General features: G+C 40.2%; 1 protein-coding gene and 1 long non-coding RNA gene across 4 annotated transcripts; both read right to left on the reverse strand.

Moving 5' to 3' along the window:
* Positions 1-733: 733 nt before the first annotated feature.
* LOC112276556 (uncharacterized) lies at positions 734-5,240 on the reverse strand. Of its 3 annotated transcripts, none has more exons than XR_016500674.1 (4): positions 4,757-5,240; positions 3,336-4,656; positions 1,610-2,564; positions 734-1,349 (listed from the first exon to the last, which is right to left on the reverse strand). It is a non-coding gene; the product is annotated as an uncharacterized LOC112276556 (long non-coding RNA). The 3 variants fall into 3 exon arrangements; XR_002968091.3 differs by lacking the exon at positions 734-1,349 and having other exon boundaries at positions 1,398-2,331; positions 2,477-2,564; XR_016500673.1 differs by lacking the exon at positions 734-1,349 and having other exon boundaries at positions 1,395-2,564; positions 4,757-5,239.
* Positions 5,241-8,421: 3,181 nt separating this feature from the next.
* On the reverse strand, positions 8,422-13,996 carry LOC112276308 (putative auxin efflux carrier component 1b). Its single transcript, XM_024507488.3, has 7 exons — positions 10,800-13,996; positions 10,250-10,541; positions 9,961-10,046; positions 9,608-9,765; positions 9,392-9,468; positions 8,768-9,200; positions 8,422-8,574 (listed from the first exon to the last, which is right to left on the reverse strand). Exons 1-6 carry the CDS (start codon positions 12,259-12,261, stop codon positions 9,134-9,136), a joined length of 2,142 nt encoding a protein of 713 aa, XP_024363256.1. The 5' UTR covers positions 12,262-13,996; the 3' UTR covers positions 8,422-8,574; positions 8,768-9,133.
* Between the last annotated feature and the right edge of the window lie 308 nt (positions 13,997-14,304).

The raw sequence follows: 14,304 nt of genomic DNA on the forward strand, positions 1-14,304 counted from the left end.
CAAAAACTGTAATACTTGAATTGCTTCCATATTCAAAAATCCATTTAAAGAATAAAAAACTAGAAAAACTTGCACAATTCATTTGTTTTGGCAAGCAGGAAAATCTTAGAAAAGTTATGTTCTATAATGCATTTAAAATCATAAACATTTAAAATTTTATTTGATTTGATAATTTTATTAAACACGTATTTATTATGAATATTTAAACAGTATAAAAAACGTAAAAAAATAAATAAATTTTACAAGTTACCATTTGATTTTATAAACGTACTCATGATTATTACGTTATGATGCCAGTTGAATCCATGCCTATGACCGACGGCAGTAAAGACTTTTTGCAATTATAGCGTGTCAAGAGATACAATCCCACCAAAAATATATTTTTGAAGTGAACAATCTTTGAATGAAATTAACCAGTACTAAAGAAAAGATTTAAAAAAAAAAAAAAAAAAAAAAAAAAAAGCAACAAACAAAGATACATTCGAATACTCCAATTATAAAATAATCAAAACAATCAAGCTTTAAAAAAAAATCAGGTTTCCAAAGTTCTTCACTTATCCAACATAGCATAGGTTAATCACCTCCAAATGCGTCTCTCTTCACAAAAGGCAGCAATTTACCAACATAGCAAAAATGAGCTGTTACTTTAATAAGATCATGTTTACAGAACCGAAAAATGGAATTAATCAGTAAACTTTTGTACACACAACCTTACTTGTAAGCTAGATGATCACACAACCCAATAAAATCCTTCGCTTTGCTTTGCTTTTTATTGCCACAAAGTGAAGCATTCTCTCAACAACTGAAAAGGGCACTGCAGCTGTTGAGTCTCTGCATGGAGCTGGAGTGAGTTTCGAGCTCATTGCCCTTCTTCTCTTCTCTATTTTAATAGCAGTAGCTCGTTCTGTTACCGACCTTCTCTGCGGTAGTCTTTCTTCTGATGAGCTAGGTAGCTCGGTTCTAATTTAAACATGAAAATGGTTTTCAATAATGCACAATTTTGAATTCTTCGTGTTCTAAGAAGGCTTAATGAAATGATTCACAAGGTTTTCACTGCTGACCCATATCATTCCAAATTAGAAATGCTCGGCTGCAGTGTACATTTGTTAAGTTTCACTAAATACATTTGTTTCACTAAATGCATGAGCTCTTCATCTCAACATTTCAGATACAATTTGAATAATAAGTCGTGATGGGTAGAAATCTCCAGTGAGATAAGTTGAGGATATGAACAAGTACTTCCAATCGCGAAGGATCTACATTCACTTCTTCAAGTCTTGAATTTAATATCATGTGTATTTTTCATGGAGTTTGCATGCATGGAAACGAGGTTGTTTGTATAATTGATTCTAAGAGAAAAAGAAAAGAAGAAAAAATTGTTCAGGTGGAGATATGGAGATGTTTATAATGTCAATAGATCCTCCAATTAGGAAGTGGACATGAAAAGCTTCACTTCCACATTGAAAACACCATTGTAGACCATCACCTGTCTACATATATATGAGCAAAATTTACACACCTTAGATTATACAAATTCAGAATAGATTCACTTCGGAAAGCTCTTTGTATAAAAATCTGTGCATGTTATTACTATTTCTCATGTACATACCTGCAAGTTTTCAAGACATATATATATATGTACACACACACACACATGTTCTCAAACGGTATCAACTCTTGTTTACTGATAGAATGAGTAGGAGCATGAGCAACAGCCTTATATCAACAGATCCACTGCTCGGCTTCATATTTTTCTCCCTTTGTTCGATCTCCAAAGTGTATCACTCGCTCTGAGAGCCCCAATTTGGCGATGGAGCACAACGTTGTGATCACAAATCAGTCCAGATGCCAATCAACTTCACGCCCCGGGATGATGGAGTGAGCAGCGCCGGCTTTTGCGAACAAAACAGTGTTCGAAGATTGGCAGCTATGGAGGATATATATGCAGACATGAGGATGTTGCTACATATGAGTTGCAGGAAAAAAGACATGCTTGTTCAAGTGAACCTGGTGAAGCCCAGTCTACGGCTCACCGCCGTTGTCTTGGCTACGTTTCTGCATTCCCTCGAAGGATACATCGATACCAGCTGTGCAAGAAAAGCCGCTCCCTCGTTGCTCCATAGTGACTATAGCCCCATAAAAAAGGCCTTTATATGTCGATTTGGTAGTCATGGATGCATTGTTGCAGTAAAAATGGCACCTTACATCGTAACCCAGTTACAGATCGAAAGAGGATGTACTCGTGTGCCGAGGATGATGTTGAATATCTTCAAATATTTCTCATTCAGAGTTTATGACCCTTTCACTTGAGGGTTGCGCCTTCATCAGAATCTGGTGGAAGCAACTGTAGATTTTCTAAGTTGCAGGTGGTGCCGAGGCCCTCGAATTCACGTCTTGATGTGCGATTAATATAACTACCAATGTTCATGGGGCAAGCGAAACGAATTACTGCAGTTTTGGTGTTCTCGTTACGTACCACAGCAACAGGACGGTGAGGGTTATCTGCATATCTCAGCTTCTATGAGATTTTATTGTACATGTCGCGAGATTAGTCCTTCTTTATGCTGTAACCATATTCAGACACACACACGCAGAAAAAATTAAAAAATTAAAAAATTAAAAAAATTAAAAAAAGAGAGAGAAGAGAAAAAAGAAAGACTCGACTAAAGTTGCCCAACAGATTGTTGTTGTCACGTTGCCGAATGAGGAAAGGAATATGGTTTCGGTGGATTCTCTAGGGTTCTCTCGAGGCTCGTCGTTATCACCACCAGTGGTTACCGCAACTGACATGACATGAGCATGCAAACAAAAGTTCTGCTCATGGGCTCTGGAGGGCTTCTCCGACTGACCCTACAAAACGCAGACTAGGCACAGCCATGTGATGCACAGTATTTAGCTTGGACACAGCAGCAGAATGACCGTCAGTAGCTGGAAGAGAGGTGGAGAATTCCAGGCTGTGCTAGTTTTTCCAGCTTTTGAGAGACCAGGGTACATGAATTTCAGACACTGGCATGAGTCAAGCTGCTTGCATACCAACAATAGCTAAATGCGGTCTACATAAATTAGCATATGCTAGATATTTTCGCACGCAACGTACCCGCAATTGAATGCTCAAAAGCTCGAATTGCGATGCAGTATTTCGCATTGAATGTTTATACCACAATTATTGGGAGCTTTGCATGAGTAACTCTTTATTATTTCAACTATTTCTCTGGACCCTTTTGGATACATGCCGGGATGCAAAGCCACTAACATGGGACAATGTGGAATGATATCAGACTGCGTAGGAACATGGCACTACAATCAAATCGAAGGCACTTGATGGGGATACTCACTCTCTTTTTCCAGGTATTATGTGGCGTTATTTCTTCATGTTCTTGTGAAAGACGCATATGAGACATAAGCATCGCAACAAACCTCCATCTATGGCGAATCCCCTTTTCTCTGATCCATCCCTAGCTGCAAACTTTGGCAGTCTGGAAGCCCATGAAGGGTGTATTTAAAAAGAAACATACTGCACACATGAACTTTTTTGAATGATCAAAATTAATTCGTTAAAAGAATCACACATTATATCCATGGTTTGACGCTGTAAAAACATCAGGGGTGCTTAGTGAGTTTGTTGTCCTTTGTTCGAAAGCTTCGCCTCGAAGAGCAAGGACATGGAAAAAAGCAGCTGTAAAATCACCGCCAAACATCACGTCGTGGGTTCATCGGCTTCTGAATTCTGATGTCGACACCGAGGTCCTTGTTTTTGTCAGGTTTCCGACCATTGGAAATTGTCACTTGCGTCTGTCGAATCTGAGAAATTGGCGATATGTTTACACGCTAGGATTTGAGCGCAAGAGTTAGAAAAAGATCATTTACTCAGTTACACCAGATGGTGCAAAAGCAGTCACACAATAAGTGCTTCCCAGGGAGAATCAGTTGCATGAAATAAACAATGTACAATCCTCTCATTCCATGCATTGCAAACGAGCCACATACTGATCAGGGGTGGCTTCATGTCCCAGTTCATTCGTTGCTTCGCGAGGGATAGCATATCATTTGCTTCAATGATGGGCAGCCGATAGAGCTCAGCGTTTCTTCAAAAGATATGAACATGAGGGCGTGGTTGAGTGAACCAAATTGTCTCGGGCACAGCACCGAAAGCGACGCTCTGGCTTGAATCAAAGCTGCTCACCAAGGCTAAAGTACATCTTCAGTTATATAACAAAAGCTTCAGGTTCGCTGCAAAAGTGAGCTTGGAGATCGTTTTCGTGATCACGAGATGAGGGGCCATCTTATGGCAAGCAGAAAAGAGAAACCAGGCGGCCACATGGATGCCATTTCGGAGATCTGACAGCGTGGAAACCTCGTCGCAACCAACACTTCATGTGCAGTCCATGGTGTGGAAATAAAGCCTGGATAGAGCGGGGGCCTCATGCAATTCGAGAACAGACATGAAGAAGATCCCAAGCATACAGGCCTACGTCCACGTCGGTGGCGCTACAGCTGCAACCCTGATAATTTTGGATGAAGCATGCAGAAACCAGCGGTGCAATCCACGTTTCATATCTGGACCTACAATCTCCACCTGCGATGGTAGAGTACTCTCTGGTCTCAAGTGCTTAACTTTTCGTATGCGTTGAAGCACAAACCATCTCCATGGGGATCCTGTCGACAATGCAATCACGGCAAAGTGCACAACACTGAATTTAATAACCTTCGCTATGGAAAGTTTCCGCTGTCTGTTCTGTGTGTTGTGAGGTTTTACCTAGTTTTTTGTGATTCCAGATCTTGCCTCCATCAATTGTGGCAGTCAGGCAGTTAGAAGTGCTGCTTTGAATTTCCCAGGTAGCCAGCTTTTTGGAACATTATAGACGTTGAAGAGCTCCAACTTCTTTTTCCGACTCATGTATTCTTTTCGGGTACCGAAACAGTTCGGAAGGGTGTGCTGCTGTCAGCATACATGAGTGTCCTACAACTCGGATCAAAACCCTAAAAAATCCCACTTCCAGTTCAATTCAACATTTCACAACGTTCTCATACAGACCATCAAATCCTGTGCTAAATCTACTCTTATTTTCACAACCTTCAGTGGGTAGACGATTGGGTCACAAGTGATGTTATTTCTGTAACCATACAATCCTGACTTCTCTGCAACACAGAACTCAGGATTTCAATCACATGACACGCCCACTTTGTAATGAAACGATCCAGACGCTCCTCGTCGTTTTGTGCACCAGCACATCATCGTGTTCACACACACCCACCCACCCCCCCCCCCCCCCCCCGCCCCGATTTCAACCCTAATTCTAGCTTTGTTTTGGTCCACTTGTTGTCCTTGAGCGCTGTCACTGACGTGTCTTGTCATTTCATGGAATCGTGTTGCTTTAAGCTCCTCTTTTTGGGTTTTACAAATTTGTATTTGTAGAGTGTTGGTGATCGGCACCCAACTTTTTTGGGTGTTGGGTTGAAATTGGGGCATGCGTTTCATGGTGAATGTTTCATTTGGTTTAATGTTGTCATCTAATGGATATTAATGTTGTGAATGAGTACACGGTGCAAGTTTTTGAGTGTGTTTATATTTGAATTTGTTGCAACAAAGGCAAATAAATACTGGGGAGTTGTTGTTAATTGAGAAAATTTTAAATTTTAAAATAAATGTAATAATAATGATAGCAGTACAATTTGAAGATGTTATAAATAACATGAAGGCTGAAATTGCGATTTTAAGAATAATTTTGGTTCAGTTTCAGAATACATTTAATACATCTCTAATAAAAAAAATTATAAGAGTTTTTGTAATTTTTGAAAAATCATAGAATTATAAGAATAATAATAATAATAATAATAATAACAAAGTTATTTTAAAATAATAACTGAAGAGAAATAATTTATATCTAGTTAATCACAAAAAATATATATATATAATAAAACAATGTGGATTTTAATAATAGATTAGTAAATACAAAAATCTAAAATTTGTAGCAAATTAATTTAGACAATCATCAAAAAAATTCTAGATAAAAGAAGTATTATCAAATACTAATGTAACCACGAAATAGTTTTATCCTTTAGGTTTTATTCAATAGAAATGCACTAGGTTCATATTTAGAAATTTTATGTAAAATGAATGCAGATACTTGTATTTATATACTTGATAAGACAATATTTCAAATAGAAATTTTAACTAGAATATTATATCTCTTATTTATAAATTAATTTTTCAAAAAGAATTTATAACGTATAACTTATAGGTTCAAACTAAGGTCCATCTTTTAAGTAATCATACAATTTAATATAAAATAAATTGTAAGTTTTATTAATAGAAAAAAAAGTATTTTATTTTTAAAATTATGTATATTAGGTCAGAAACTGATAATGTTGAGATTGAATAAGTCCATCAAAGTACATTTTTCAAAAATATAATTCTACACATACTAAAATATTAAAATAATAATCAATGTGCAAATAATATATATATATATATATATATAATTTTTATAATGATAATTTTTAATATATATTTTAAATATGAAAATATTTATTTATTAAATTATAATTTATTAGAGTTGATATCAAAAGTATACAACCAAGAATTATGTATAGCAAAGAAGATAAAGACTCATCAAAAGCAAGAAATTTTTTTGTAAGGTCAAGAGTATTAAATAATCATAGAATAAAATTCTTGACTAACTTTGTTAAACTATTTTTCATACTAGAAATAAATTCAAAGTTGTAAATAGGATGAGTCCATTAAATAGCTTGTGTCTTTTGTTTTATACTATTCAATCAAAAAATATTGTGGCTAAAATCCAAATAAATAATTTAACCATCACCAAAATTTACAATAATAATAAAAAGTGGAATTATTTTCCCTTTAAAAGTACTATAAGATTGAAAGAACAAAATATGATTTTGATAAAAATATTAAATTCTATTAATAAAATTTATTTTCATTCTTAACTATTTGAAGAATATCCCAAGCTACAATCTTCAATTTTTTATAAATGCATCAAAAATCCAAAGTTATTGATTCTTTTCTACTAAGAATATTTAACCACCAACTAGTATTACGTTTTTTTGTCAATATTCTTGGTTTTAATTCCTACAATGTATATGGCACAAGAAAATAAATTTTGAACTTTCAAACATACAAGATTGGTTTCTTGCTTAGCATTTTGACCATGCAAGTTAGGGATTTCAAATTTTAAAATTTCATTACAATCAATAGAGAAGATCAAATCATATAATCTTTTGAGGGTAAGAAAGGCTCTATATAAGAAAAATAAATGAATAAACATAAATAAATTAAAAAATTAAATTCAACTCATCAATAAAAATTGAAAAAATTATACAATACAAAAATGATGGCCAACCATCTAGTCAGGTTAGCAGGCACCTCTCAGCCTCAGCATTAAATCTCAATGTGACCCATATGTGTCAAATTTCAAAAGAAATAAAAAAATGAAAATAAAAAAACTTAATTTTAAAAAAATCAATGTAGCAATGACAGGAACACAAAGCACAAGAGAGTTGAAGAGAAGGACGAGTCCACATTGTCCCCTGAAGTGCACCAACTGAAGCCATTTTCATTAAGTTGTTTCCATCTAGATTCTGCATGTTGTTGCAATTAAAATATGTGGGTCCAAGTCCTGCTGTCTCGAAAGCCATGTCTACCATCTCAAAAGCTACTACTACAACAACAACAATGCATTTAAACTTCACTCTGGTTGGAGCCAGTTGGGGAGCACTAACTTATTGTCAAGGAAAAGCTGGGCATGCAGGATAAGAGCCTGGAAAATCACTCCTCGGTTGACTAATGTCTCACACAAGCTGGGATGATTTTTATTTTTATTATTTTTTTTTTGTGTGTGGGCTGCAGAATGTGGCGGCAGGCAACATTGTGCTATGAAGAACTATCAAGAGCTAAAGAGAATGTTTGCTAAAGTGCAGACTGGAGGGGCCCATGCTTGTTTCGATAGGTGTGGTGCAAGACATATATATATATATATATATATATATATTGTACCGGACTCACTTGGGAGCCAAAGCAAACCAGTCAACAAACCCAATGCATGATCACGTCACTGCAGTTACTCTTTTTGCATCTGGTAGCTTATCCAAGAATATCTCTCTCTCAATTTTTTACCGAACATTGCGAGCATGAAAACCATGCAGTATCCGATTCTAGTCAGAGTGGCAAGTCTGGTAAAGATTTCTTCGGTTTGTACCTTCGCCACCATCCCTGTTTGTTCTAGTCCATTTTCCGCGGAGGCGTGTGGAGTAATACATTAGTTTCAAGTTCCAATTGAGTCTTTTCAATTTTGACTATATAACACGTAAATACACAAAATAGCGTAATACCCTCATCAGTTTCTCAGGAATCAACTAATATGCTCCCCACCAAAAATTTGGAGTGTCTGAGAGATTAAGTTTGTGAAACTGAAATTTTATTTCGTGTAGTACCTAAACAATGGAATGTGAAAGACCGAAGGGGCACAACCCCCAACAGGCATCCTGGCTACAGAGGCTTTCGTCTAATGCAAGTATTATCTATGCCTCCATTCCTCATCTGTCGTATAATCCCTGCAATAACAATGCCACATGATATCTTGTGAGGAACTGATGCGCCAGTGTAGGAGACAATATGATAGTTGAAAGGAATGATTTTAGATGAATTTGTACTTCTGCTGGGATTAAAATGAGCAACAACTAGCTTATAGGCAAACACCACTTAAGTAGACATCACAAGGGTCTGAAAATCTACAACTGGACTCACCAGCATTAAGTAGACCAGTAGGAGGGCGTAGTATCAGCGCAATGGATCAGTCTAGGCTCAGCCCTTCTATGCTGTTGGACCTCCACAAAGCAGCTCCTCTTATTGCCCTTGAAGTTTCAAGGACAACTATAAAATACACAAGAACATGTTGCTATGTCTTCAGTTACTGGATAATTTGGGTACTATCTAAATGATCTATCAAATTGGAAGAAGGTTAATTTATACGAACCCTGCACCTTTTGGGGGTTCAGCACTCCTGGTGCTCATGTACAATTGAATACTCAAGAAGTGACAAAGTCCCATCGAGTCTTCAACAAAGGGCTGGAGACATCCTCTAGACCAACCAAAAGCGGCATTTCCAGTCACTCACAGACCAAGTAATATGTAGTACACCATAGTAATTGGCAAAGCAATAAGCATTCCAAATATCACCCTGTACATCCAACGGGACGAGAAAAGGGTCAATAAACCCTGAAAGCAAATCCAAATATTTTCTTTCAAATGAAGAACCAATCATTAACTCAAAGGCCAGCCATACAGATCAGGTCATAATAAAGTGCATTAACAATGGATTTTAAATTCATGTCCAGACTAATCATGCTGCGAGTAAGAAGAGGTGCTCACGCAGTACTGAGCATCTCTGGATGGACTCCATACTCCTTTGCAAAAACAAATGGTACAATTCCTTGAGGTAAGGCAGCCTGCAATTTTACATGGAGTTTTAGAAACAAGTTTCAGAGCTTCGAGGACAATTCAGAAAGAAAACGGGCAACTGCGATTGGGAACAATGACTAGTGGAGAAATTTGTATGCACATTAGAAGTCAAGGGACTTTGGCTACCTGCACTATGGACACTTTAAGCGGCACACCACGAAGGCCCACCAAATAAGATGCGGCAGCGAACACAGCTGGACCTGCTAGAAATCGAAGACTCATCCCAAATATTGCCATTTTACGTCCGCACACAACAATTCGGTCGCCCAATCCCATGAACAAGCCTGCAAAGAATCGTGCATGAGTTAAGACAACCAAGAAGTTAAGGATGATTGAAAACTAGTTTATCAGACCAGACTAAAGAATACGGACTAATTCCATAGGGCATTCACTTGCTCGAGGTTTCAGCAGGACCTATATTGTGGAAAAGGCAATGCACCTATTCAGTCCACATGCAATTCACAGCAATCAAGACTTACCAAGACTGAACATAGCCATCCCAAGTCCTGCATCTGAAAGAATATGCACGGACTTGTAGAGGATCAGCGGCATGGTGAAATGCCACCTGAAAAAAGGCGCCGAAAATCACTGTGGTCAGAAGGATGAAACTCAAAAGCTGTAATAAGAAGGCAGTATCTGATGTTCAGTTGGTGATGGCAAGAAAGTTTTGAACACATTTGCTCTTAACGTCATGTACAAGTAGGCACAAGTACTAAGCTCAAAGAATGCACGTCATTTATTAGCAGTTTCACCCAGAAGGAGGTTTACCTATTTGCAACTAGTGACCAGATCACCCCAAGTAAACTGGAGTAAGTATTTGGATTCCAGACAAGTTTTCTGAAGGTCATGACAGCGATGAGCTTGATCATCACTGCCGAAGGTGGCATGCTCTTCTTTGCTTCGTCTTCGGGTACCTTGGGTGTCAATTCTGCAGTGGACGTTGAACCGAACTTGTTGTCCAGCCTAGGCCCATCCTTGTCAAGATCCTCCAATTTCAAATCATTCCTGTTTCCGAAGCTGAAGTCCTCTTGAGCATAATTATCATAAGTTCTGGGGTTCGCTGCAAAACAATAACGATTGTAAAATTAGAAACATGTGAGGACACGCTAAGACAAGACTCTTCATTACTCTCCTTCCAAATCCACTACGAACTCCTGTGGGAGATGAGAAGTTTTCATGAAAGGCCACTATTGTACACAAAGTGGCATATTCTTTTCGACATTCCTACTGAATGCGCGACATGAGAAGAGGGGCTTGTGTAGAGGTGGATCTCACTATGAAAGACATTGCAAAAACATGAGTGAGATGATAAAATTACCTTCTGGGTGGCGAAGGTCCGACTGCGGGTGCACAAGCATACGCACTTCTTTGGGGTCAAAGCTTTGGTGGAGATTAGCGGATGTGTCATTTCCTCCAAAGACGTGCAACCCAGCTTCCGAGACAGGCGACGCATTCGCACTCCACACAAACATGTGAAGCTCCTTGGCATCCTCGTCTGATTTCGGAGAGGTTCTTGTGTCTTTCACCTTTTTAGCGATTTGAGAAGCCCGTGGAGAATAAACAGGGTTAACAATCTGGGTGTTAAGACTAGAAGAAAGAGGGGTAGCGATGTTTCCGGTACCTCCGGGAGTAACAAGACTGATGGCAGTTTGGCTTCCCGGATAGATGGTGCGACCATCAGGACCCATCCCCGGCGTGCCGAGAGTACTTAGTGATCCATGCCCTGTGGGATCATTGCCATGGACAGGCAATCCACCAAGCCCGGTTCGTGGCATGAACATTCGACCTCCTGCAACATTCCGATACAAAGGAGGCACAAACCTCGGGGAAGTCAAATTCAGGCCTCGGTGGTGAGTGTGCATATCCTTGGAATTTTCTTCATTGAAATTCGAAGTTCGTGGAGTGGGGCCTCGAGATGACTGCAGGGAGTAAACATCAGAGATGTCGAAATTCGACTGACGGTGGGGGCTCCTTTGCGCCATCATGGAGAAGTATTCGCCCTGGTTGAAACTCGAATCTCGTGGCGTTAGATTCACTGAAGAATGCATGGAATAGATTTCTGCGCCGGTGAGGTTGGAGGGACGTGGTGTCAGGGCCTTCGACGAAGGCATGGAGTGATGAGCGGAGTGCATGCCCTGCGACCTGGATGACACAGACCTTCGAACTTTGACGTGCAGTTTCCCGTCGTCGCCTATTTCAGCTTCAGTGAGCACTGGCTCCCGTCCGTCCAAAGACATAACGTCTGAGTCCACCTTGAAAGACACGATGGATCCAGCGTTTTCTGGGAACTGCTGCATGATAAGAATCTTCGCAGCTCGGTACTCGTACATCAAAAGCAAGAGGGTGTACCAAATTATACACTGCAGGACAACTGCCTGGATCGTAAGATCGCCAGGCCCGGGCCCATACATGGCTGCCAATAGAGGTGTTCCCATCACCAAAGTGTTGGGTATCGTGATCAGCACAAACAATGTAATCATCCACTCGAGGCTTCCTCGCTTTGAGTATCGAGCCCAGAGACCAAGGCACAAGAGGACAAACACCTTGGACACCGCATCGGCTGCAATGAACCTAAAATTCATCGCGTAGGGGTTGTTGCCGGAGATGAACTGGAAGGATAGGAGAGGGACAGCAAAAATGGAGACGAATCTGTTGATCCCACCACATTGCTGTGGCGTCAATATCCCCCACCATTTCACCGAACCGTAAGCCAACATCATCGCCACGTAGAGTGGCACCATGGCGCTGAGGACATTGTAAATGTCATGCCCGTTAATCATTTTGACAGAGGTTTAAGTACTGTCTAGTATGATAACGAAACACTCCGCACTGGAACTTAAGAATCTGATCACTGATTAAAACAAGGCTTCGAAAATTGAAACGGAAGAAGAGATCGGATCTAACTCGGGCTAAATGGTAGAGTAAATGTATCTTCAAACAACCTGAAGGTCATCAACTTCTCAGATTTTCTTCGACCATGATAGTTTCCAGTGAGCTAAGAATGGTCTAATAGCTAGCTTACAGATTTCTAGACCACCCAGAGAGAGGAAAGACTGAGGCAGTCCAAATCTCCAGTAACAAACAAAAAACTCTTTGCTTAACTTGACGTAACTTGGAGTTGCTCTTAACCCCCCCCCCCCCCCTCCCCGATTGGTCCGAAACTTCGGACTGCTAAAAAGCTGAATCAGCGAACAATCCGCTGTATGTTAATACAAACTATCATGCGCAAAGGAATGGTCGTGTTCTATTCGGTGCTGATTCAATAACGTTACATGTGATAATCCTCAAGGATCACAATCAGGGAAAGGAACTCATCAGGGATGTCCGTTTCTCAGAATAGATGTGATTTTGAGGAAAGGCCAGCTCCAATGCATTACACTTCTCCTCCCCCCGAGGCATCCAAAGAAGAATGCCACTGTTTCAAGCATTGGCGACCTTAACACGAGGGATTTAGCCACGGCAACCTGAATACGACTCCTCTCCACTGAAGCACCTCTAATCCCATCCACCCAACCACCCTTGTGTAAAAACGTTTTTTTGTTCTCTTGACGATCCCTTCACTACATTCACGAATTGACGAGGCCTGCGCACTCGAAAGTACTCGCATGCCGCCGCTACAAGACTAAACTGCAGAGTTTATTCTGCTGCAACAGAGTGTAAAATTCCACCATGAATTTAAAACCGCCTACTCGAAGATACAAGGGGCAGCTCTACCACGGTGGAAGCAGTGACCGATTTGCATTTTCATGCCCCGCGACCAGAATGACGCACCCAACATATCATACCCACAACCGCACTGATGCGCACGAATCTTGACAAAACAGCGCTGCAATAGCTTTCAGCTATAACCACGCGTCTCCCATCGACTAAAACATACAGCAACAGAGCTACAATGACCCCCAACGTCCCCAAATTTTCAGAAGGCAAAACCTCATGGCCATTGCCAAATCCAAGAATCCCAGACGTAAGCGGGCGAAGAGGGAATTAAAACCAATAGCAGTTCGCCGCTTGTACCACTACTTCACCCAATGTACACTACACACAAAAGGATAATAAATGAAACGGAAACAAAAGAAGAACAACTCAATCTGATCGTCGCAACCTAGCTCAACGAACGAAAATCGAGCTGAAATCCCACCCTATTGCGAGACACTGATCAACCCCAACAACTTCACTCCACCCCGCAAACTTCCCCTCTAAATCAACCCCCACTGCCAACCGCACAATCGCGTCCCCCTCTCTCTCTCGCAAATTCCTCTGCAATACGCTCAACTACAGCCCCGCTGCAATCCAAGCCACCTGCAGGTTCAAGCCAATGGACCCAATCCCAAAAACAAAGCAAAAAACTCGACAAGGCTCAATTACAGCACTGAAATGGGCCACAGTGTAGCCATTCCGGCACCGAAATCCGCAAGGCTGGGCTCGTTAAAACCCTTGCGACGAGAAGCGGAGGCAAGATTGTATGGGAGAGGGGAAAAATCGATGGGAGGCTACGGATTGTAGAGGCACGGCTGGGATGGGTATGATGCAGCGAGGGCAGTGATACCTCAAGGCTTTGATGAGCGCCCGAGGGGGGTGTGGAGAGGTCACCGCCGACTCTCGGTCGGCGACCGATTTCCCTTTGTCAGACCACCGGTAACTTACCCAGTATATATATTTCCCTGTTACAGCCGCAACTCATCCACAACTCACCCTCCCCCCTTTGTAAATTTATATTTATTTGTATATACAGTTCGAATCCAGTGCTTTGATATTATTATTATAGTTACGATTATCCATTCGTTTTTTTGCTTATTTATTTAGATGTTGCATTGACTATGGAA

This window comes from Physcomitrium patens, chromosome 24 (assembly GCF_059467195.1).
Source record: "Physcomitrium patens ecotype Gransden chromosome 24, ASM5946719v1, whole genome shotgun sequence".
NCBI classification, from domain to species: domain Eukaryota; kingdom Viridiplantae; phylum Streptophyta; class Bryopsida; order Funariales; family Funariaceae; genus Physcomitrium; species Physcomitrium patens.

Coding starts and splice junctions, on each gene's coding strand:
- LOC112276308 (XM_024507488.3), bottom strand. CDS start 12,261: ATGATTAACGGGCATGACATTTACAATGTCCTCAGCGCCATGGTGCCA. Junction 9,766..9,960: donor GATGGCTATGTTCAGTCTTG/GTAAGTCTTGAT, acceptor GATTCTTTGCAG/GCTTGTTCATGGGATTGGGC. Junction 9,469..9,607: donor TTAAAGTGTCCATAGTGCAG/GTAGCCAAAGTC, acceptor GTAAAATTGCAG/GCTGCCTTACCTCAAGGAAT.